Source organism: Pyrus communis, chromosome 15 (assembly GCF_041283825.1).
Source record: "Pyrus communis isolate YQ-2024b chromosome 15, ASM4128382v1, whole genome shotgun sequence".
NCBI lineage: Eukaryota > Viridiplantae > Streptophyta > Magnoliopsida > Rosales > Rosaceae > Pyrus > Pyrus communis.
The window spans coordinates 26434289-26458103 of NC_142579.1; the positions used below are offsets into that span (position 1 = coordinate 26434289).

Sequence of the window (23815 nt, forward strand, 5' to 3'; positions counted from 1 at the left end):
AAGGCCGAAGCAAAATAGAAAACAGGGGACAGACAGAGAGAGAGACAGAGAGAGAGAGGAAGAAGAGAATAGAAAACAGGGACAGAGCCCACGGTTTTATGTCTGTGGCTGCCAAACTGTTTTAAATTTATAGTCTTATACTCTTATAAGTTATACCATAAATGATAAACTTAATGTTTTGCCGGCTGCCATAAATTGTGTTCATGTGCACTGCCAATCTGCCATAAATTGTGTTCATGTGCAATTGTGCACTGCCATAAATTGTGTTCATGTGCACTAAAGGGTTAATTGTTAATAAATCAATTAAAGGATTAATTTATAAATTAATTAATAAATTGTTAGAAATTTATTAATTCTTAGAAATTAATTAAGGGTTAATTGTTAGAAATTGTTAGAAATTGGCACTAAAGGATTAATTTATAAATTAATTAATAAATTGTTAGAAATTGTTGGTATTGGTATATAAATTAATTAATAAATTGTTGGTTCATTAATTGTATGCATGCATCTATTGTTTATTGTTTAGGGTATTGAAGAATATGGCTTCTTCTTCTAAGAAAGATTTTGCTTGGCAATGGACAAAAGATTTGGATCCCGTCACTAAGCACTTCTATTGTGTTTTTTGTAACCACAAATGCACGGGTTCAATTTCTAGATTCAAACATCACTTGGGTGGTGTAAGTTCGGGAGGAATGATAAGTTGTAAAAAAGTCCCACCCAATGTGAAGGAAGAATGTTTTGCTAATGTTATGGGAACTAAAGAAAAGAGGAAAGCTAGTCATGAGTTGTGTCGTGGTGGTGAAGAAGAAAGTGCAAGTGTCGATATGGGCACAACAAGGACAACATATCTAAGTAGTGGGAGTGGGAGTGCGAGTGCCACACATTCACAACAAATCGGTTCTTTTCTACCACCTAGGTCAAGGGGACCACTTGATAGGTATGTTACATCGGAAGCTCGTCAAACCACGTTGAATACACCTTTCAAAAAAGAGGAAAGAAGACAAGCATCCCGAGCATTGGCCCGATGGTTCTACACTAGTGCCATTCCATTCAATGCGGCAAACAATAAATATTATGTTAATGCAATGAAATTGGTGTCCAATTTTGGTCCCGGCTTTGATGCTCCTACAAGCCATGAATATAGAACTTGGATGCTCAAAGAAGAAGTTAATGATGTACAAAGTATGATGAAAGAACATCAAAAGGCTTGGAAGAGATATGGATGCACTATTATGTCGGATGGATGGTCGGATGGCAAAAGTAGATGCTTAATCAACTTTCTTGTCAATAGCCCTCAAGGTACTTGGTTCTTGAAATCGGTTGATGCATCGGCCTCTATTAAGAATGGAGATTTGTTGTATGGCTATTTGGATGACGTTATTCAAGAAATTGGGGAGGAGAATGTGGTTCAAGTTATATCTGACAATGCTTCGAACTACAAGAATGCCGGGGCAAAACTTATGGAGAGGAAAGAGAAGGTGTGGTGGACTCCATGTGCGGCTCATTGCATTGATTTGATGCTAAAAGATATTTCTAAGATGGCATGGTTTGATGACACACTCAAACGTGCTAGGTGTATTTCAAAGTATCTATATGGGCATCAATGGGTACTAGCTTTGATGAGAAAGTACACTAACAATTCGGAAATTCTTCGTCCGGCGGTCACTAGGTTTGCCACTTCTTTCCTTACACTACAAAGCTTACAAAAGCAAAAGGAAAATCTTGTTGCTTTGTTTACCTCTCAAGAATGGTCGGAAAGTACCTATGCAAAATCCCGTGAAGCAAAGTTGGCTAAGCATCATGTGTTATATGATCGTGAGTTTTGGGGTCGAGTTTCCTTTTGCATTAAGGGCGTTCTTCCTCTTGTTTGTGTTTTGAGAGAGGTTGATTCGGAGGAGAGACCCCCCATGGGTTTTATATATGAGTTGATGGATGCCGCAAAAGAGAAAATTGCAAGCAATCTTAACAAAGTGGAGAAAAAATATATGTCTATTTGGAGAAAGATAGATCGTAGATGGGACGATCAACTTCATCAACCACTACATGCGGCGGGCTATTACTTAAACCCACAATTTCGATATGAGGATAATTTCTCAGATACTGATGAAGTGCGAAATGGGTTGTTTGCTTGCATGGATAGGATGCTTGGGAAAGGGAAAGAACGTGAAGAGGCGGATGTTCAATTGGATTTATTTACTAATAAGCGTGGTCCATTTGCGGATTCTATGGCTATGCAAACTAGGAAAAAGCGAACACCAAGTAAGATTTAATTAGTTAATTGTTAATATCTTTTTATCATTAACCTTTAAATTACTTACCTTATTAATATTGTTTTTTTAGCGGCTTGGTGGGAGCGCTTTGGGCATAAAACACCCGAGTTAACGAAATTTGCTATCCGAGTTCTAAGCTTTACTTGTAGTGCATCGGGATGTGAGAGGAATTGGAGCACATTTTCAATGGTAAGTAAATATATTATTAGTATCTTAAGTGTCATTTTTGCTTAAAATGTTTAGACTTGAATAATAGAATTGATTTATTTGTAGATTCATACAAAACGAAGGAATAGGCTTGAACACAAAAGGCTTAATGCTTTAGCCTATGTCAAGTACAATTTGGCTTTACAACAAAGAAGTAAGAAAAGGATGGAGAAGTATGATCCTATTGTTGTGGAAGAAATTGCCTCCGATGATGAATGGATAACAGAGATAGAAGATCCCGTTCTTCCCGAAGATCCTACATGGCTTGAGGATGAGTTATTGTATAATGTTGAGGCCGTAAGGAATGTGCCAACCCCGGTTTATGAAGGTGGCTCATACATTCGAGAGCCTAGAGAGTCTTCTCCTCCTCCTCTTCCTCGTGAGCCTACTCTTCCTCCTCGTGAGCCTACTCCTCCTCCTCGTGAGCCTACTCTTCCTCCTCGTGAGCCTACTCCTCCTCCTCGTGAGCCTACTCCTCCTCCTTCTCCTCGTGAGCCTACTCAACCTCGGGGTCCTATTACATACAAAAGAAAACGGGGTAATGAAGAATCCTCAAGTAGAACTAGAAGAAATGTGGAATATGATTCGAAAGATTCTTTTGATGAAATGATGAGATACCCGACAAGTTCATCTAGAGTTGGCAATGAAGAGGATGATGTTGCCTTTTATTTAGATGAAGAGGATTTAGATGAATGATTTATATCTTTGTTTGTATTTTGATTTATATGAAGATGATTTGGATGAATGATTGTTTTCTTTGTTTGTATTACCTTTTGAATGATGAATTTGGGTGGTATTACCTTTGAATGATGAATTTAAATGATATTATCTTTTGAATGACTATGAATTTGAATGAAAAATTGAGAATGGATGTTTATTTTACATAGTATTATTTTTTATACAATTATATGTATAATATATAAAACATATATATAAAAAAAAATTAAATCCTGTAAGGCTTCGCCTCACGCCTCACGCCTCACGCCTAGGCTAGGCTTCGCCTCGGACGCCTCGCCCACGCCTCACGCTTTTAATACATTGGTGTCATACAAGAGAGTGACACCGAATCATGCTGCATTCCTAAGCACTATATCCAGTTACCAGGAGCCTCAGAATTTCCACGAGGCCAACAGCCAAGAGGTGTGGAAAGAGGCAATGCAAGAAGAACTTAAAGCTCTAGATCAACACAATACCTGGAGCATCACCAAACTTCCAACAGGCAAGAAAGCAGTAGGTTGCAAATGGATTTATAAACTCAAATTCAAGTCAGATGGTTCAATTGAGAGACATAAAGCAAGACTGGTGGCTCGGGGATTCACTCAAACATTTGAGGTGGATTACAAAGAAACGTTTGCACCTGTGGCCAAAATGAACACAGTAAGAGTGTTATTGTCTGTAGCTGTAAACAAAGGATGGTCCATGTACCAAATGGACGTAAAGAACGCATTCTTGCACGGTGATCTCAAAGAAGAAGTCTATATGAAATTGCCACCAGGGCATCCACAAAGCAATGAACCGAATGTGGTGTGCAGATTGCACAAAGCCATTTATGGCCTAAAGCAGTCCCCACGAGCTTGGTATGCCAAACTGAGCTCAGTTCTCACTAGTGTTGGTTTCAAAAGCAGCAACGCCGATTCCTCATTATTTGTTTGCACAGGAGTTGTGGGCACATTAGTTGTGCTTATTTATGTTGATGATCTGATAATTACGGGTGATAATATTGACGAGATCTCCACTCTCAAACAGTCTCTCAGACAAAGATTTGCAATTAAAGACCTTGGGATATTGAAGTACTTTCTTGGTATAGAAGTGGCAACCTCACACAAGGGACTGTTTCTTAACCAAAGAAAGTATGTCTTGGATTTGCTCAATGATGCCAACATGAGCGATGCTAAACCAGCCACCACTCCTCTTGACAGTAAGCAAAAACCTAGCTTGAAGGGCACGCCACTCATGGATATCACCCATTATCAGCAATTGGTTGGAAAATTGATCTACCTCACAATCATTAGACCCGACATCACCTATTCTGTAAGTCTTGTGAGCCAATTCATGCACTCCCCGACTATTGAACATTTGACTCTGGTTAAACGAATCTTACGCTACTTAAAAGGTTCAGTGGGTCGTGGTATCATCATGCGGAAGAATGACAACACTCAAGTCGTAGGGTATTGTGATGCTGATTGGGCAGGCAACGCAATCGATCGTAAGTCCACCTCAGGCTACTGTACATTTGTCGGTGGAAACTTGGTCACCTGGAAAAGTAAAAAGCAAACTGTTATCGCCAGATCCAGTGCCGAAGCTGAGTACCGTGCAATGGCTTCCACTGCGTGTGAGTTGATATGGCTCAAGGGTCTTCTGTGTGATTTAGGGTTTCCTGCAACTCTTCCTATGTCCTTATTCTGTGACAATCAGGCAGCAATGCATATAACATCTAATCCCGTGTTTCACGAGAGAACGAAACACATTGAGGTTGATTGTCATTTCGTTCGGGCACAAGTGCAGTCGCAGGTAATTCAGACACGGTATACACGAAGCTTCGACCAATTGGCCGACATTTTCACCAAGCCCTTGGCTTCTCATCGGTTTCAATGGCTTCTGTCCAAGCTTGGATCCATAAACCTTCTGGATCCAGCTTGAGGGGGAGTATTGGAAGGCACTTTCTTCCTTAATTCAAGGGATTAATCATCTCCCTTAATTCAAGGGGATGTTATTTTATTATTTCCTAAGCCAGACAACTTCCTTAATTCAAGGGATTAATCATCTCCCTTAATTCAAGGGGAGGTTATTTTATTATTCCCTAAGCCAGACAACTTCCGTAATTCAAGAGTGCTTTCTTCCTTAATCAACTCCCTTAATTCAAGGGGATGTTATTTTATTTTTCCCTAAACCAGCTGTTGTGGTGTAAAGCAAGAGGTTAATCCTCTTATATATTGTTGTACAATTGTAAAAGAACACACAAGAGAAATATAATTCAATCCTTGAAAATCAATAATGTCAACTGAAAGGAACATTTTTACAGAATGAACTTGATCCATGTTTACACCTCAAATTTACAACTGGATCGAACCAAATGAAATTTCATTGACATTTAGACCTTTTCATTTGCAGTCCATATCTCAATTCTGCCTTATTCTTTTTTCTGATGGGTTTTGTAACTGGCAATTTTCTCGAACAGATGACAAAGCAGAGCTTTCCAGTTTGTGCATTCCTGAACGCCCATAGGGTAACAAAATATCGGTACTTTACCTGGCCATGATGTTTCATGAAGTGTTTCCAACCTAGACGGGTAAGGGCATAACTATAGTTGCTAATTTTTGTGGCCTTGAAATTCATCTTGTACATATTACCAGCAATGTCGTATGCTGTGATCCAGATGCCTTGTTTAGGGTCTTCAGATGGTTTCAACAATGGCAAGATATGCGTTTCTAACAATCCTTCAGCCTTAAGTCTCGCGTCACATCGTTTTGCATCAACTGCTTCTCGAAAGGCTTGCTGCATATTTGAATCAGGTGTGGGATGCTTGGGACTGGTGGGATATCAGGAGGGACGTAGTTGACAATTTTGTAGTTGAGGTCTTGTTCAGCAGCAATGGCTTTTTGGGATTGCTGGGCTTGTGGAACTGCAGGTTCTTGAAGTTGAATTGAGTGCTTGAAGCTTGGAAATGATGGGGCATCATTAAGGACATAATTCTGAATTTCACAGTAGCAACCTGGTCTTAGTTCTGGAGGCTGTTTGGGAATGCCTTGTGTTGCAATGACTTTTTTGGCTTGCAAGACATGAGAGGCAGCATGTTCTTGAAACTGAATGGAGCCTCGGAGGCTTGGGACTGGTGGCAGGAGATCAGGAGGTACATAATTTCCATAAGACCGACCTAGTCCAAGTTCTTGTTCTTCAGGCATTCCTTGTGCTGCAATGGCTTCTTGGGCTTGCAGGGCAGTGTATGTGGCTGCAGGTTCTTGAAAGCTTGTGAATGGTGAGATATTGAATTCCATAGTACGAACCTATGCCTCGTTCTCGTGTCTGTTGGGGCATGCCTTGTCGTGCTGCAATGGCTTTTTGGCATGTAGGGCAGCAGCAGGTTCTTGAAACTGAGTGGAGTCTAGAAGGCTCAGGACTGCTGGCAGGTGATCAGGAGGTACATAAATTCCATAAAACCAACCTTGTCCAAGTTGTTGTTGTTGTTCAGGCATTCCTTGTGCTGCAATGAATGCTTGGGCTTGCAGGGCTGCGTATGAGGCTGCAGGTTCTTGAAAGCTTGTGATTTGTGGGAGATCACAGGAGACAGAGTTGCGAATTCCATAGTGCGAACCTATGCCTTGTTCTCGTGTCTGTTGGGCCATGCCTTATTGTGCTGCAATGGCTTCTTGGGCATGTAGGGCAGCAGCAGGTTCTTGAAACTAAGTGGAGTCTCGGAGGCTCAGGACTGGTGGTAGGTGATCAGGAGGTGCATAATTTCCATAAGACCAACCTAGTCCAAATTCTTGTTGTTGTTGTTGTTCAAGCATTCCTTGTGCTGCAATGGCTTCTTGGGCTTGCAGGGCAGCATATGAGGTTGCAGGTTCTGGAAAGCTTGTGAATGGTGGGAGATCACAAGAGACAGAGTTGCAAATTCTGTAGTGTGAACCTATGACTCGTTCTCATGTCTGGTGAGGCATGCCTTGTCGTGCTGCAATGGCTTCTTGGGCGTGTAGGGCAGCAGCAGGTTCTTGAAACTGAATGGAGTCTCGGAGTCTTGGGACTGGTGGCAGGAGATCAGGAGGTACATAATTTCCATAAGATCAGCCTAGTCCAAGTTCTTGTCGTTGTTCAGGCATTCCTTGTGCTGCAATGGCTTCTCGGGCTTGCAGGGCACCGTATGAGGCTGCAGGTTCTTGAAAGGTTGTGAAGGGTAAAAGATCACAAGAGACAGAGTTGCGAATTCCATAGTGCGAACCTATGCCTTGTTCTCGTGTCTGTTGGGGCATGCCTTGTAGTGCTGCAATGGCTTCTTGGGTATGTAGGGCAGTAGTAGGTTCTTGAAATTGGATCGACTGTTGGTGGCTCGGAATTGGCCGCGGGGTAGAGTTTCCTCCATACAAGTGTTGTTCTTGAATAAATCTTTTTTCTTGGTGCTGTGCAGCAATGGCTTCTCTGCCGTGTAAAGCTGCTGCAGGTTCTTCGATTCCCAATATTTCTTGCGCATGAAGTCCATTTACTTCAAGATTGTTTCTTCTCAAGTCTTCCAACTCATATCCAGAGGAATCCAAATCGAAAAGAACATGGCGCATGTAAGAGCGAGCTGAAGCAGTCTCTGTTCCCACTCTCACTTCATCTTCATCATGGCAGTTTTCGACTTCATGATCATCATTAGCCATGGCTGGCCTGGAGCTCTCATCCCCCTCAGCCATTTTTCTGGTTTTGTCTTTTTTGTTGTTGAAGAAATGGGAAATGGGAGGTGCTTTCTGGGTTTTATACTTTGTTGTGTCTGGACTAAATCTGTTACAAGTTTATAACTAACAAATATAAATATATATCAAAGACCTCTTCCCAAATTTGTTCGGCATTATTCAACGGATAAGCAGTAAATTACCCTGGAATCCAGGTATTTATTTATTTATTTTGAAACTTTACTATTTTTATTACAAACTTACTATTGGGGGATTCGAGCACACGATCAGTCGATACTAGCATTTTTTTGCGATGCAATGTAACCGGGGTTCAGATCGACAATTTGCTTTGCGATCTAAAATTCGTGGACCGGTTATGAAATCCGATCGTCTAAATTTTGGTTGCATTTAAAAACCGATTGCACCAAAAAAATTGAAAACTTGGGTGCATATCTGATCGTGAGATGTAGAATGTATTAAGTAAATGTTGCGAATACTTCGGGACAATTTATATCAGAATTGAAATGCATCTAATGAGTAATGAGCAATGAGACATGAGAGGGTTCCTTGAAGCACAAGTTGAGTATTGAGCAAAACGACACCGTTCAAGCCACCTTCAACACAAGACGCTACAGTTTAGCGTCAAGGGGCACAAGCGACTGCTTACTCGTTAGTCGTTACCGGTAAAATTTAAATACCTGGCGGTTTCCATTTAAAATCGTAAAACGACGACGTCACAAGCGATTGCCGAGAAAAGCCTGCTGTCTTCACTCTTCAGAACCCAAAGCTGCACAGCACAAGTCGGCTTTTTGTAGTGAAATACAAATGTCGTCGGCGTCGCAGTGGCAGTGGGAAACCGCCACCGCGGGCGCAGTTGCCGGGTTCGCCACCGTCGCGGCGATGCATCCCCTCGACGTCGTCCGCACCAGATTTCAAGTCCACGACGGTCGAGTCTCGAATCTTCCGACTTACAAGAACACAGCTCACGCCATTTTCACCATTGCTCGATTGGAGGTAAAAATCTATCATTCTGCAACACCCCCTCACCCCACCCCCCCCCCCCCCCCCCCCCCCCCCCCCCCCAGGGTTTTTAGTCAGATGATGATTTGGGGTGACATTGCTTTGTGTTTTACAGGGCCTGAGGGACTCTACGCAGGCTTCTCTCCTGCTGTTCTTGGTTCCATTGTTTCATGGGGTTTATATTTCTTCTTGTAAGTAACGAGGTACGTTTTTTTTTTTGTTTATATTGCTTCAGCTCAAGTAAAAGTTGAAGCTTTTTTGTTTGGTAAATGTTGAGAAATCAAAAGGGTTTGACTTTCGCAATGCAGTTAAAATTGGGTTGCTTTCAATTTGGAATTTTGTGTTTTTGTAAGAATGTAACAAGTGAACCCAAAACTTGTGTTGTATGTAGCTATGGAAGAGCAAAACAAAGGTATTCTAAGAACAGAGAAGAGCAGCTGAGCCCTGGTCTCCATCTTGCTTCTGCAGCAGAAGCTGGTGCTTTGGTGAGTCTTATGCTAACTTTGAATAATATGACTGTAGAGAATAAACATGTCAATGGAACGTTATGTTCCTAATTATTAAATTTTATGCAATCCTGCCCATGAGTTTTATCCGCGTCACGCACATCGTGACTATCATTTTTAGGTATTCAACTTTTTGTATGCTGAAATTGAGTCACTGTTGGAGGGATTGTTGTTGTGGGGTGGGAAGTTGAGAAATCACATTATACGTTTCAAACTTTGAAAGTTTATATGAAGTGTTTAGTGGAATACTAAACCACTTTCTGTTTCTTTAAAATACTTTTAGAAGGTAGCCAGAAGTTTAGTGCACGATTGCCTATAGATGATAGCAATGTTGTGATTTTGTCAGGTTTCTTTGTGCACAAATCCTATTTGGCTTGTAAAAACAAGATTGCAGCTTCAGACTCCTCTCCATCAAACTCGACCATATTCCGGGTTTTATGGTCTGCTTCGTATCGTAATTTAACTTGATAGTAATTACTGCGATATCCCGTTCTTAGTTTGTTGGGCTCACCTGGTAGTTTGTTGCATGCTAAATGTTGCTTATTTGTTAATTTGTTTAGTTTGTGTTGAAGATAAACTATCGTTGATATAGACTTCTAGAATTTGAAGATAACCTCTTTTTATAAGATTGGTCTGATTGGCTATAAAGTAGGATATAGAAGACATGGCAGGATTATAAGTGTAATGAAGTTTGCTTTGCTTTTATGGTAACTTGTTTTTTGAAAGATTAGCATAATGATATCGAGCATATACCAAACTTAAAACTTCCTGGTTCAAGGAATTTGCAATAACTATCACCTTAATACTTTTTCTCAATCATCTGTGACATGTCTCTTTTGGAGAAATTTTCTTCATGTGCTTATGTTCGTAACCTTTGTTTTACTTCACCTTTTAAGTCTTTTTTCTCATATCCCAGATGCGTTAAGAACCATAATCAGAGAGGAAGGGTGGGCTGCACTTTATAAAGGTCTTCTTCCCAGTCTTTTTCTGGTATGATATTGTCTATGATCTTGTACTATTCTTAATATGTCTCTCTTTGTACAGCTTGTATATCTACCCACAGACACCTAACAGTGCATCATTGATTCACTGCAAAAAATACCATGTTCATAGTTGTGATGTCATGCAATGATTGTGGAAAATTATACTCGGAGCTAATCTTTGTTTTTTGTCAAATACTTTAGTTAATCAATGTAAAACGAAACTGAAAAAACATGCAAAGAATTTGTTATCGAAAATATGGGGGTATCTGACATATCTGATGATTTACAATGCCAAAGGGAGAGATGGAAGTGCTTCTGGCGATTGTTGTGTATTTCTAAATTTGATTGCATGTTAAGACATTAAGTACATTATAGTATACACATGTCTCGATCGTGCCAAAAGTTTTCAGTCTTTCATGCTTTAGAATTTGCAACTTACAGGTCATCTTATTGTTTCAGCAGGTTTCTCATGGTGCTATTCAATTCACAGCATACGAAGAACTCCGTAAAATCGTTGTTAACTTCAAGTCTAAAAAAAGCAGAATGCATTCTGGAAGTGCTGATACAGTGCTGGTATTTGTCTGTTATTGCAGTTAATGTTTTGTGGAATGGCTCTATTTCCATCTATAATTACATTCCCATATCATGTATAGTTCCCTATAGAGGTCCAATTCGGAAGTTGGAAAATTTGTTGGTTAGGATTTACCGCTCCAAATGAAGAAATCCCATATTTGTAGGGAATTGTAGGGGAATGTACAAATTTGTATAAAAGAGAAAAAAATGTGGCTGTTGCTCTTAAGATAATTATGTTTGTTGCATTGTAATATTATGTTTTCGGCTCTTTTGCAAATTAAGCAATCTGGTTACGGAATCTTATGGTCCATTGGTTCTGCACAGAATTCAGTTGACTATGCAGCATTGGGGGGATCATCTAAAGTTGCGGCCATTCTTCTATCACATCCATTCCAGGCATGCATCAATGCATATTATTAGCACTGGTCCAAAATTCTTCTAGATGTTCATTTCCTTGTTAGATTATTACTTACGCAGCTTTAATGATCTTGTTTTTTCTTCTCTTTTTTTTCCAGGTGATACGATCTTGATTGCAGGTTGGTATATCCATATCTTTTTCCTCTTTACGTGGTCTCAATTTGAGCAAGTTCTCCAGTCTGAAACAGTTTGAGCTTTTATTATCACGATGGGTTCGGGAAGAGATTACCAAAATCCCTTTTTTCATAACTTATGGAGTTGCCCCTTGTGATTCTACTTGTTTTATTCGCTCGTATTCTTATTAATGATTGGAACTTTCTAATGTCTCGTTTGTCAGCAACGACCTAGCAGTGAAGGAATTCCAAGATATATGGATAGCTGCCATGTAGTGAGGGAAACTGCACGGTAAGGATGGAATTTACCCGTGATTGTGCAGATATTGTATGAAAGTAAGAAAGAAAAGAAAAAAAACTAGTTATTGAAGGCATTAAGTTGCTCTTATTCGACAAAACCCCCTTTGGTTTTGTCATGGATGCTAACTTCTCTCTTTTCATATTTTCCTGCTGGGGCTTGTAGGTTTGAGGGCGTTCGAGGTTTCTACAAGGGCTTCACACCAAATCTTCTGAAAAATGTTCCTGCTGCCTCAATAACTTTTATTGTATATGAAAACGTACTGAAATTTCTAAAATTGGCTAGAACGAACGAATAAGGCTTCTCTCTTCATCAATTCTTTCTACATCAACATTATTTGAGTGGAAACCTTCGAATCAGGAAATGGGGCTTGCTTACTTTGCCCTATGCTAGAGTCGACTTTTCAAAGTCATTCGAATGATTCCCCAAATTCTAATTATTGAAAAAATGAGATCCATTATACGGCCCAATCCGATATAGAAAAAGGCTCCCTTGCTCCGCCTAAATCTGTATTAATAGCGATGGCAAAATAGCAATGGTAAGATTAACTAGTGTAGGGGTTGTGGCACCCATTTGGCTTTGTTGGCATGACTCAAGGACTTGATGTGAAATAGTACCCTGCTGACCAAAATGATGGAAAGCATTTTTGGCAAAGCATGTAAATACTTCTCCATTTTTCTTGACAAAACACTGAATGGTGGGGTCCCATAAAAAACTGGTAACTCCTACAATTTTTTAGAAACCTACCGATATAATTCAACAAAAAGTCGTAGCATCAAATGCTACGTAGTTCCAAAGTTGGATCCGTATAATTTGTAGTAAAATGATTGGGAAGTGGTGACTTGGTTATATGGTTGTTTGTGCTTTCACTGTTCCCTTGTGATTGTATTGGAAATGCGAATTCCGCTTACATCACAATATTTTTTTTCCTCTGAACTAGTTGAGTTTTTATCGCAAGTAGTTTTTGATGTTTACGAAACTTTTCACTTATCCATCAATATCATTGTCAATGTCAATCTTGTGCTCTGCACATCAATGTTACCCGTGCCGTTTAAATTCGTGAAAAGTTTTACTAATCAGATGACGTAGTAGCACACAAGTAGGGCCTTACAAAAAAGAAATCCAGTTGGTAGCTTCGGTTTTGCATGCCCAGTGTAATTCCCGAAATTCAGAGTTTATCACATGAGGTTATGAACAGATCTTGTACATGTCTTAAGAAAAACAAAAAGTTAAAAAAAATGCAGAAGCTATCATTCAAGCAGAAACACACTTATACGAAAATTTCACTCATCTGCAGGATGTTGACGGAGGAAGGAAAGTATTTGGCTGGAGACTTCTTGAGGGTTCTCTTGCTGAATGAAATGGTGGCCGCCCACAATAACCACCTCAAGGTCCGGAACAAGGCTCCTGAACTCATCACCTTGCACAAATTCACTTGTTCCGCCTGATTTAAACCCGAAATCTTTGTCCCCGACCATGAACTTCACGGGTACCATGATTTTCGATCCTTGCCAGGGCGCAAGAAGCTCCCAAGTTCTGTGTATCATGACCACAAGTATTAGCCAACATAACACAAGGACTAAAACATAATGCAGGCAGTTGAGCTGGCTCCATTTTACTAAAGAAAAAGACTTTCTTTGCAAATTTGGGCGTAGGCAAGTGTGTTCTCCCTCTGCACCCAATTTTGAATCTCTCCTTCCGTAGTTTAGATAAGTCGAATAAAAAAAATATTCTATAGTTCTCTAGGCTCAACTTGATTATGTTCTAATAGCCTATTGGAATAAAATATGTCTCCTACCATATGATGGTTGTACCTAAAGCATATTTTGAAGAACAATTTAGCTTGGGAATAAATGGGGAAGTTTTTGTACACTTACAGGTCCATTGCGCGGTAGTAGTTCAAAGGACCGGTGAATCCAGACTCCTCAAATTTTTCAGCGAAGACCCGGATATCCTCTTCAGTTAGCCATGGCGGCAATGACGACTGTGTCTCCAGGTAATCGATATACTCCATGTCTGGAGGAGCTATCATTTTATTGGTTACCAGCAGGAACTTCTTCATCACTGTCATATAGTCATACCTCGCGAACGCTCTCTCTGCTCTTCCTGGTTCCTTCTCAGCCAAGAAACGAAAATTAAGTGACTTATGCATACATATATTTGTCAGATAGTGAATTTCGACCGCACGTTCAGGTAAGTACCTGGAATTGAATGACATGGCTTCCATCACCAAAAAATTGTCTTATGGCTTCGGTAGTTTTGGTTGTTGGAGATCTTGGAAAGTATGGAACTGATAGATTAACCAGCCCTATCACTCTATCAGGCCTAAACAAGCTCAAATTCCAACCAACAACTGCTCCCCAATCATGTCCCACCACATATGCCTTCTCAAATCACAGCATAACATAAGCTTAAAAATCCTTAAACGCCCCACATACATAATTTAATTTGGGTTCGAGAAAGGAAAATGATTTATGCACAGCTCTTTTCTCCCTTTTCCCTCTCTTTATTCTTTTTTCCTTTTTTCTTAATTTTTTATTTGATTTATTCAATCCAAATATCAGAAATATATATGGGAGAAAAGGGTGGTGCGGGAATCACTTCCAGCAGGGAAAAAGCTTCTCACCTTTTGTTGACCAAAATGATCAAGTAGGCCAACGAGGTCTCCAACTATGTGGAAGATGGTGTAGGAGTTGGGGTTGAGAGGAGCGTCAGAGTCACCGTAGCCTCTCAAATCCGGCGCCACCACGTGGTAGCCGTTTTCTGCCAAGTATTTGATCTGGTGGCGCCAGGAATACCAGAGCTCAGGGAAGCCATGAAGCAAGAGAACCAGAGGACCTGTCCCTTTTTCTGCTACATGAAGCCATATTCCATTGGTTTTGATCCTCTGGTGATTCACCTCTATCATGAAATCCATGGTTTAGAGAGAGAGAGAGAGAGAGAGAGATTGTTCAATCAACGGTTTATTCAACAAATGGTTGATTGGTTTGTCCATAATTTAAATGTTTATTCGACAAAAGGTTGGCGCGGTTGGTAGATTCGAGGGCAATAGTATAATAGTCGAAGATGAGAAATTTGAGCTGGTTGGTTTAGCACTACAAAAATTTTAGTCAAACAATTATTTTGTACTTTATCATCTCTCTGATTGCTCTGTTTTTAAGGGCTAATTGCACCTTGTACCCTTACTGATGTGTCCACAATATAGGCTGCCTTGAAAATTCTGCAAAAGTCACGTATGTGCTTGCTTCCTCGCACTCGGATTAGAATTACCCTTTTCGTAAACTAGAGAATTTTGAAATGTCACTTTTGGTTTTGTACAAGAAAAAAAAAATCACTTTTGTATGCTTCGTAAAAATAATGCAAAAACTTTTTATTTCAATTGAACTAGTTTTGGTCACAATTCAAAAAGTGCTTTTATGGTCACTTATGTTACAAAAACTTTATAATTCAAATACAAGGGTACTAGTATAATCTTATATCAAACATGTATACAATTAATTGCATTTCAAGTGCATGCGGTCCAATATCCTAGTGATAAACTACAATAATGCATTTATTCATTCTGAAAATTCTTATTACAAAATCTAAACAAAAAAAAATGGATGTTTCTGCTGGCATGTCTGAATGTTCGCATACCTGTGACAAGTCAAGAGCCTGCAAAAATACGATGTGCAGTGAAGTCAAATACAAGATGAAAATTATCCGCTTTTAGTGTACAACTTGCCAACTAACGGGCTGGAGCTGTCAACTGTTAATGTGTGTTTAATCGCTCAAGTGCATGCGATTTTTCTTAGCATGTTATTTATATTTATCCCTCATATATTCTCCCTAGAATGTAAAACAAATTAATAACACACTCACTATTGAGGATCTGGATTGCATACCAAGTTCATTGTTTGAATGAACTTCTGGTTATATGCATAAGGGATAGAGAATATAAGTAATCGAAAACCTTTGTTACTCTTTCTGACGGAACAAATTAAAAACCGAGGATTGATTGAGTGTATTGTAGTGAAAGACAAGGGTGTGCAGTTGTTACAGCGGAAACAGTAGGTCAGGCAGAATTTGAGTTTACATATTCAATAGTTCCCTTGGTCAGCAATTCATTGGAAGATAAAACTTTGACAATTGCTCAATAGAATACTGCAAATTCAGTAGAGAAAAAGAGATGAAAAGGTGAAAACTTAAGCTCTGGGCATGGCAAGAAATCCAGTCCAAACGCCGTGACAACATTCAGTTTATGACCTTCCACATCCCTCTGATGCAATCCTCAAGTTCATCTAAGTTCACTTCTCTATCAGGTTGTAAAATCAGCCAAAACAAATGACTTTCACTTAAATCTTAGTCTGGATAATATTAAGAAACGACCTCAGTTTATGAGTACTGAATAGTTAGCTGTCACTAACTGGGCAATACTTTTCGATTTGGTTTCTATCTGCATACAAAGATAGTTTCAATTCTCTAAGCAATCAATCTTCATAAGATGATTTCTGATGAAGTGAATGAAAGCTTAAAATAAAGAAAAATTTGGGATGCAACCTGATCAACAGCAAAGAACTAGGTGTTTTAATTAGAGCAAAACTCTTGCTACTGTGGCTGGATTTGAAACCATCTTGATTTGGCCAAAGAATTAAAGCTTAAAACACATTATGTAACAAGAAAATTAATAAGGCAAAACTGCAAAAGCTTTTTAGTTCGAGTGAACCAGTTTTCGTCACAATCCAAAATCATGCTTCTATTAGCACTTCTACCCCTCATCTAGGAAATCCTCACGCCGTTCCCTCTCCCCCTGAGGGAATACAAACTATTTACTTTTGAGGGAGGGAAATTCAGCAATATTATCCAACTCGAACGGAGCCTTTGGCTTTGCCTGCCGTGAACGATTTCCTTCAAACCCTTGCTTCCCTCTTCGATCCTTCTCTAGATTCCAGGAGCGGTCATTCTGCTTATTAAACTGACCTGCATTATTCTGGTTATATGCAGGGCGGTTCTGGTGATATGCATGGCGGTTCTGCTGATATGCAGGATACTGCTGGCCATATTTAGGGCGGTTCTGCTGATCGTATGTAGGGTGGTTCTGATGATGATATGCGGGGTGGTCCTGATGATATGCAGGGTGCTGCTGGCGATATTGAGGATGCTGTTGTTGATCTTCAGACTTCGAGGGCTGCTGGACAACGGTGGGTTTGTCCTTCTCTGCCTTCATTTTCTCATACTCTTTCAAAGTGAGTACACGAGTAAACTTTTTCTCATCGGGAACAGTTGGAGCAGCAGCAGTTGCAGCGGCACTGGAATCATTGGCAGCTCCTCCATTCTCGCCACCTTTGCTTTTAGTCTTCTTCATCTTCCTCCGTACACTCCCATTTATTTTTCGCCTCACAAATCCTTCAGAACTCTTCTTGCTACTGCTTTCGTTGACCCCATTACTCTCCAATTGGGTTTTATCACCCTGTTCCGGGGTTTTATCTGCCTGCTCCGGGGCTTTATCCCCCTGCTTTTCCTGTTGGATTTCCACAACAGCTTCAGCCTCCTCCTTCTCCACCCCATTGATATTTCGCTTCAAATCAACGCCAGAACCGCCATTACTAACCGTCCCAAAAGATATCTGCGACACAGCACTAGTAGTACTAGACACAGATCTAGCATCCTCGGTTTTAGGCCTAGAAGAAAATCTATGTGAATTGAAATCCCGCTGCTGGTTATACCGATTCCCGCTGTCGTAGGATCCAGTAGTAGAATTCCTTTGTCCTCCGTAACATAATTTTTTTTGAATATCGAGTCGCACTTTCTGCTTCTCCTCTTCCTTCTTCCTCCTCTCCTCCTCGGCCGCCTTCCTCTTCGACTCCTCCAGGAACGAGCCCTCAGTCCTCTCATCAACCACAACGATGAGTTGCTGGAAATCTCTGGCACCCAACAGTTCGAAGGAGTTGGAGAACTGGGCCATGATTGAAACAAAGAAAGTGAATAAAGTGTTTGCTAGGGTTTCTGCTGAATACCAAGAGACAGAGAGAGGCTAGGGTTTCTGATGCCTTGATCAGCCCGATTTATAGAGGTGCTGATGGGTTGGTTATACTTGCTGCCCAAGCCAAAAACCCCAAAATCCTATCCTGATACGACTTGGCCTTTTGGTTAAAATATTTGCGTGCTCACCAATTAAATTGCAAATCGAGTATGTAATTAGCTTATACAACTAAGAAAAAAATTTGTTTAAGGAAATATATAGGAGGACAATATTAATCGCACTTGGAAAAGAATTTTAATTGGTTGGCAATATATTAATAAGAAAATGATAAACACACCTCATTTTAACCTGTTTAATTGGGTATATCATGCTCATTTAGTTTATCTAATTTGAAGACTAAAATTTAAAAAAGTCCATGAGCAGCTAAAAGGCGTATAAAAATTACTTTCCTATTAATGTTTGAGACAGAATAAAAATGGAGCTTGCAACTTAATATTAATTGCATTTATTAGTTTTGCAATTTTTTTTTAATTAATTGCATTCGAGCACATCAATCGAAGTTATTTCTTATTTATAAACAATATTTAAAGAATAATGCTAGATAGACTAAATTTGTAGATAAAATTTGTAAACTAAATTATATGCCACCGATAAAAATGAGCACGTTTATGAATACTTAAGTAATAATCTAATCATCAACTTTCATGTCATTTAGTGTGAGGCTTAGCTCACTCCTCTACCCTTCTTCCCTTAGTGTAAATATTATTGTTTGTTAAAAAAAATGGTGGATTGCCTTGATGAATATGGAATTTCTTTTCAATTCAGTTCACTCTGGATTCAAATACTCTCCTCATCCCTTAGTTTAGCTTTTAGAGTAGTAATTTCGCTCGTAATAAAAGGCTTGTTAAACTGAAAATTCTAAAACGACAAAACTAGTTTTAGCAATAGCAAGCTGTAGGGCTTAAATATGTTTAAAAAGGACGATATCAATCCAACAAATTTTTCTATTGTGCGAGAGTCGGAGGGGGTTTGGGGGGGGGGGGGGGGGGGTGAACGTCTACAGTACGCAGTCTTACCTTTATTTTGCAAAAAAAAAAAAAAGTGCTTATATGACTCAAATTAATGACCTCTCGTTCACAAAGAAGCAGCTTTTCCACTACACCAAGGCTCGCAGACTATAAATATGTGATTTATTGAATTTGAGATACATAACAAGACTTGTAGTTTGAGCCGTTCCAGTCCTTCGTTGAGTAGGTCATGTCCCTTTGCAAAAATATAAAGTTTATAGTTATTGTTTTCATATTCAAATAAAGATGTAGAATAAAAAAAATGATGGGATAGTGAGAGAAATGTTAAATACACGGAAAGACGAAATGTAATAGATTGATTAATAATTTAAATTAAGTTCTACTATTCTTTCATTTTTGTTAAGTAAATATGTTCTTAAAATTAAGATAACACGTCAGTTAGGAAAATTTCTTACTCTCTGTATTAGGGCCAAACTAACCACGAGAAAATTAAATTCTAGAACTATCGTAATTCTTTATCATTATCCCTAACAAAAGTTGATATTCTACCAGAAAATCAATCAATTGACAATATAAAAAGTAACTTAATTACTTATAAACACATGCAAAGTCCCTCATTTCATCAGTCTGATATTCATTCTCAACAATCTCAAATTCCCTCGCTACTTAAGCCAGCCCAAATGTTCTTAAACACCAAGTCACTAACAGATCGAAACCCTACCAAAATGTTAGTGACATAGATTCAAATATTATTATCACTAGCCTCTTCCCACAAGCGTTAACTTGCGGCAACGCATAATTTGCTCTTTTTTAGTTTATGATTTTGTTTTAAATGGTTATTAACTCTCCCAATGTGGGGTTGTTTTCTTTTAATTATTTTATTAATTTAATACAACGTAGACTCAAAGCAATCAGATTTTATAAACTGGGCTGGTCATAAAATATTGTTGGGCCTAAAATTTCAGTCCATTTCCACCTGGACTAACCTACAATTTATTGAGCGAAAAGAAAATAATAATTTTTTGTGCCCTCTTTCTTTGTATTTTTGGTCAAAAACTCATTCAAATGTACCAAAGAAGCCCACATCGCAGGCCGGAGCAAATTACTACAGAACGGAGGTGCTGGAAACTAAAAGCTGCGATTTCAAAATCTCCCTAAACAAAAATGAGTGTATGTTTCAAGCACCCATTCGATTTCCCAAATCCCAGATTTTTGCTTAGTTACTTTGATTTAACTTTTCTAATTATCTTTGAGCAGCTGGTGGAGTCGAACCAATCCAAACCCGGCCTACTGTGCAATCCTGAAGGCTCGCAGAGAACCCTGTATGCTTTCTTAATGTTTCATTTTTACTTTTTCATGTGTATTTTGGTTTGTATGGGGATTTTGGTATTTGGGGTTTTGAGGATTTAGCTTTTTGTATGAAAATTTCAATCCTTTAATTTTAGTTTTTTTGTGTTTTTTTTTTTTTTTAATTTTTTTGCTTGAAGGTACCCATATGTAACAGCTACATCTGTTGTGGCTCTCAAGTATAAAGATGGAATTTTGATGGCTGCTGATATGGGAGGTTAGCTTCCAATTCCATTAACATTGCATCACAAAAACAAGTTTTTATTTTTCTTACTTTTTGGTCCATTATATGATTTAAATTGTTGTTTGGTTACCGGGAAACTAGAAATTGACGTTAGTGCTGTGCATAGATTTTTTTCTGGGGTTCGAAGAAAAAGTTAAAGGATAGAAATTTGCTCCGGCCTGCGATGTGGGTTTCTCTGCTTTTGAGAATCCAACATTGGGTGCTTAAGGGTCATGGTAGAGAGCCAACTCGGAGCTAATGTTTGACAAGAGAACGAGGTTATGCGTGTGCGTGGGCATGTAAGGAAGAAGAGATTGATCGTTTTACAGCAAGGCAGTGTGCTAAATTGAACGACTTTCCCTGAATATTGCACATTCAAGAAAAATTGTAAACCTTGAAAGACGAGAGAGATTCACAGAACTTCACTTCCAGAGTTGCTCAGAAAATAAACGACTTAACCTGAATACTGCACACAAATTGGTACAAATCCCTAAAGCTAAAAACCAGCATCACTTCTCATCAATGGTAACAAATCCCTAAGGCAGCAAATGTGTTTCGTGAGACGAGTATACGTAGACTAATCATACACAATCACAAGACTGAAAATACTCAGCTAGAACGCCTCCAATAAAGCGTTCACTATGAAAACACACGAAAAACACTCAACACATGACAGTATTAGTATGGTATAACAATCCAGGAAGACACATGCCAACAGTAATCACTTCCCTTACGAGAGGCGAGCATTTAAGTCTAGAAAAAAACACTCAGGAAGAAAAGGGGCTTAAATTATGAAAGCTTATACCAACTTCTGACCTCAGTTTGTTCCTTACAAATCAGTCGAAACACAAATTGTTCCCTTCTCTTTACAAGTACCGGGCATTGTCAATTTATAAGAGTTACTCAGCAATTGGGATAATTGCTTCTTTTCGTTTGTCTTCGTTGTCCTTCGAACAGGAAAGCCAATTACTCTAATTTCTTGACAAATGACGGAAGACAGTGCATGGTTATTACACTTTATCGTCATGGAACCACCACCTCGTTTCCTTGGGAGATCTGCCATTTCTACAATTCTTTACATACCGGTCATTATCTTCCGGGCGTTGCTGCAGGCATACACAAAAGGGCTTCAGATACGCATCCCCAAAATATTCACAATCTATTAGACCATTTAATTCATAATCAGAATGTCCATCTTTCACAAAATAATGATTGGTTATTTCCCTGTTTGAATGTTTTAGCAGAATAAATGACGGGACATGATCTAGCTTGCTAGTTAAAAGAACTGAAATCACCAAAAATGCAAAAATTAGAGAAGTACAACACAAACCTTCACGGTGGAGCTTGATAGCATGGAGAGAATGCTAATACAGATGGAACTAACAGTCATGGCTGGTGACCATGAATCGTACAAAATATCTACAAAATTCCATATCAACAATAGATCACATCATGTGAGGCCGTGAGGGTAAAATGAAACAATATATTGTCTTAAATACAGTATAACTAAAACTTTCACTCATTGGATTCATAATGGTTCAAGATACAGTTTGATACAGCACGCAGTAAGTAATGACAACCTAAAGATGTTGTTAAGGTGTACCATCCCCGGTTTAGTATCTAATATAATTATTCAAATCTCTGGTAAATACAAATTTAGCTCAGTTAACAGACTGAACATATTCAGAAAGGCAGTGACCAACCAAACCTACAGCAAAAATCAATACTCAGTTGGATTTCCATTGCCAAGCTTTACTAGGCAATACCAGAAAAATAATTTATTATCTCAAACAAAATTTGTTTAGCTAGCTGAAAACTACATTTTTGCAGCAAGAGATTGAGATAAAGGTACAACACTTTCAGGCAACACTTACCACATGTTTCAAACAATGATGATAAATTATGCATTAAACAAAAAAAAAGAGAAGCAACAACGGAAGATGTAAGTCCATTATAAGGACAAGTTTCAACAAATGAGTGAGTGAAGCAATCCAGCAAAAGAAAGATTTTTGTGATGTAATTAAATACAAATCAGATATCAAAAGCTTAAATGAAACCCATAGATTACCTAGACAAATATGACCATTGCTATAAATATGAGGATGTAGTGGAGCTGGAGGGACAAATATAACCTGTTCAAGCCGCCACAAGTTTACACACCAAAACCAGTTAAGTCACCAGCTTTATGAAAATCAAAACTACGCAAGACAACTAATTTGCAAATATATGTTGAAGCAAATTCATATCACACAATCAGATGGATTTGCACAGACCTGCGGGGCTTCCATTGGGTAATGCTCAGGAAAATCAACCTGAAGCTGAAAGGTCTCATTAGAATAGAGAGTTCCAGGAGCTCCATTGACTTCAATCACCCACCTTTTGGATCACAAATCCCCAAAACACAGTAATTGAATTGAACCAAAGTAATTGCAGCAGAAAAACACAAACATTGAAGGCAAAAATACACAACATAAACCCTAAGCAGTTGAATTTCAATCTCCCTCGTCAAAACAGTTTAAAAGGGGGTAATTTAAACCCAAAACCAAAGACCCAATAAGTATAAGACTATGTAAATTCTGAATCCTACTATTCCTCCAATTCCAATGAATTATCCTTTCTCGATAAACAAACAGAAAGTAGAAGAATAAAAGAGAAGACCTTTGGAGATTATCGGTGACTTTGTGCTTGAAGCCCGCGGGAGGATTGACCTGCCACTCCAGAAGCTCTTTCTGGAGCCTATTGCAAGCAATCTTACTCAAAGTCTGAAAAATCCAAAACCCAAAAACCCAATCAAAAAACAAAACCCAGAAACAGAAATTGCATGGAAAAGTGATTGGGTATGAAATTAGGGCAAACCTTGCGGCCGGAGGCGGAGGAGCTGGTCATGCTTGGAGAGAGAGAGAGAGAGAGAGAGAGAGAGAGAGAATGTGGAGGTGTTAACGAGGGAGAGAGAGGGGGAGACGGGGAAAGGGACAAAGGGAGGGGACGGGGCGGCCACGATTGGTTTCACAACCGGTGTTGGGTGTTCCCCATGTCCAATTTCTTTACTTTTATATCTTTCTTATTCTTTAGCCAATTGTTAGACCAACTCCAATGGTAGGCTAAAAGCCAAATTATTCTCCAAAATTTCCTCCAAATCCATTCCAACCCAAGGGAAAAATTTGGGCTAAATGCTAAAACAAGGCTAAATTCCCCCCAAAATTTAGCCTAGAAATCGAAGTAAACTCCATCCAATATTTATCGGAATTTAAATTTTTTTAGATTAAAATATTCATAAAATTAATTTACGATAGTCTACATATTTATTTTATTTTTTTTAATTTAATTTAACAAAAAAATAGCCTAAGTTCATTCTTTAATAATCTTGGGCTAAAATTTTAGGCTAGAACGGTTAGAGCAAAAAAGCTGTTTCTGGGCTAAAAGCTAAATTTTTCAGGCTAAAATATTTGGTTTTTAGCCCAACCATTGAAGATGGTCTTATTAGCCTTCAAAAATATCA

The 23815-nt window shown here is 38.9% G+C and overlaps 3 protein-coding genes, 1 long non-coding RNA gene and 1 pseudogene across 5 annotated transcripts; 3 read left to right on the plus strand and 2 right to left on the minus strand.

Moving 5' to 3' along the window:
- Window positions 1-472: 472 nt before the first annotated feature.
- Window positions 473-3236, plus strand: LOC148690789 (uncharacterized). The gene is made up of 4 exons (XM_088686083.1): window positions 473-2259; window positions 2341-2459; window positions 2544-2883; window positions 2962-3236. The coding sequence occupies exons 1-4, from the start codon at window positions 540-542 to the stop codon at window positions 3171-3173; spliced, it is 2391 nt and encodes a 796-aa protein (XP_088542209.1). The 5' UTR covers window positions 473-539; the 3' UTR covers window positions 3174-3236.
- Window positions 3237-8671: 5435 nt separating this feature from the next.
- LOC137712955 (folate transporter 1, chloroplastic-like) lies at window positions 8672-12068 on the plus strand (annotated as a pseudogene). The gene is made up of 10 exons (XR_015956221.1): window positions 8672-8860; window positions 8990-9057; window positions 9258-9351; window positions 9719-9812; window positions 10289-10362; window positions 10815-10928; window positions 11253-11324; window positions 11444-11464; window positions 11683-11750; window positions 11922-12068. The product of XR_015956221.1 is annotated as a folate transporter 1, chloroplastic-like (transcript).
- A 795-nt stretch (window positions 12069-12863) lies between these two features.
- Window positions 12864-14798, minus strand: LOC137730998 (epoxide hydrolase 3-like). The gene is made up of 4 exons (XM_068470035.2): window positions 14383-14798; window positions 13958-14140; window positions 13634-13869; window positions 12864-13292 (listed from the first exon to the last, which is right to left on the minus strand). The coding sequence occupies exons 1-4, from the start codon at window positions 14671-14673 to the stop codon at window positions 13040-13042; spliced, it is 963 nt and encodes a 320-aa protein (XP_068326136.2). The 5' UTR covers window positions 14674-14798; the 3' UTR covers window positions 12864-13039.
- Window positions 14799-19790: 4992 nt separating this feature from the next.
- Window positions 19791-20366, plus strand: LOC148690790 (uncharacterized). The gene is made up of 3 exons (XR_015957324.1): window positions 19791-19916; window positions 20004-20068; window positions 20234-20366. It is a non-coding gene; the product is annotated as an uncharacterized LOC148690790 (long non-coding RNA).
- A 717-nt stretch (window positions 20367-21083) lies between these two features.
- On the minus strand, window positions 21084-23354 carry LOC137730989 (putative ubiquitin-conjugating enzyme E2 18). The gene is made up of 6 exons (XM_068470024.2): window positions 23173-23354; window positions 22975-23078; window positions 22590-22692; window positions 22385-22448; window positions 21647-21735; window positions 21084-21422 (listed from the first exon to the last, which is right to left on the minus strand). Exons 1-6 carry the CDS (start codon window positions 23200-23202, stop codon window positions 21327-21329), a joined length of 486 nt encoding a protein of 161 aa, XP_068326125.1. The 5' UTR covers window positions 23203-23354; the 3' UTR covers window positions 21084-21326.
- Window positions 23355-23815: the final 461 nt, after the last annotated feature.

Excerpts from the sequence above, each read along its gene's own strand:
- LOC148690789 (XM_088686083.1), top strand. The coding sequence starts at position 540 with ATGGCTTCTTCTTCTAAGAAAGATTTTGCTTGGCAATGGACAAAAGAT. Across the intron at positions 2,260-2,340 it reads TAGGAAAAAGCGAACACCAA|CGGCTTGGTGGGAGCGCTTT; the intron begins GTAAGATTTAAT and ends TTGTTTTTTTAG. Across the intron at positions 2,884-2,961 it reads TACTCTTCCTCCTCGTGAGC|CTCCTCGTGAGCCTACTCAA; the intron begins CTACTCCTCCTC and ends CTCCTCCTCCTT.
- LOC137730998 (XM_068470035.2), bottom strand. The coding sequence starts at position 14,673 with ATGGATTTCATGATAGAGGTGAATCACCAGAGGATCAAAACCAATGGA. Across the intron at positions 14,141-14,382 it reads ATCATTTTGGTCAACAAAAG|GCATATGTGGTGGGACATGA; the intron begins GTGAGAAGCTTT and ends TGATTTGAGAAG. Across the intron at positions 13,870-13,957 it reads GCCATGTCATTCAATTCCAG|GAACCAGGAAGAGCAGAGAG; the intron begins GTACTTACCTGA and ends TTGGCTGAGAAG.
- LOC137730989 (XM_068470024.2), bottom strand. The coding sequence starts at position 23,202 with ATGACCAGCTCCTCCGCCTCCGGCCGCAAG. Across the intron at positions 22,449-22,589 it reads ACCCAATGGAAGCCCCGCAG|GTTATATTTGTCCCTCCAGC; the intron begins GTCTGTGCAAAT and ends CGGCTTGAACAG. Across the intron at positions 21,736-22,384 it reads CAATGGTCATATTTGTCTAG|ATATTTTGTACGATTCATGG; the intron begins GTAATCTATGGG and ends GGAATTTTGTAG.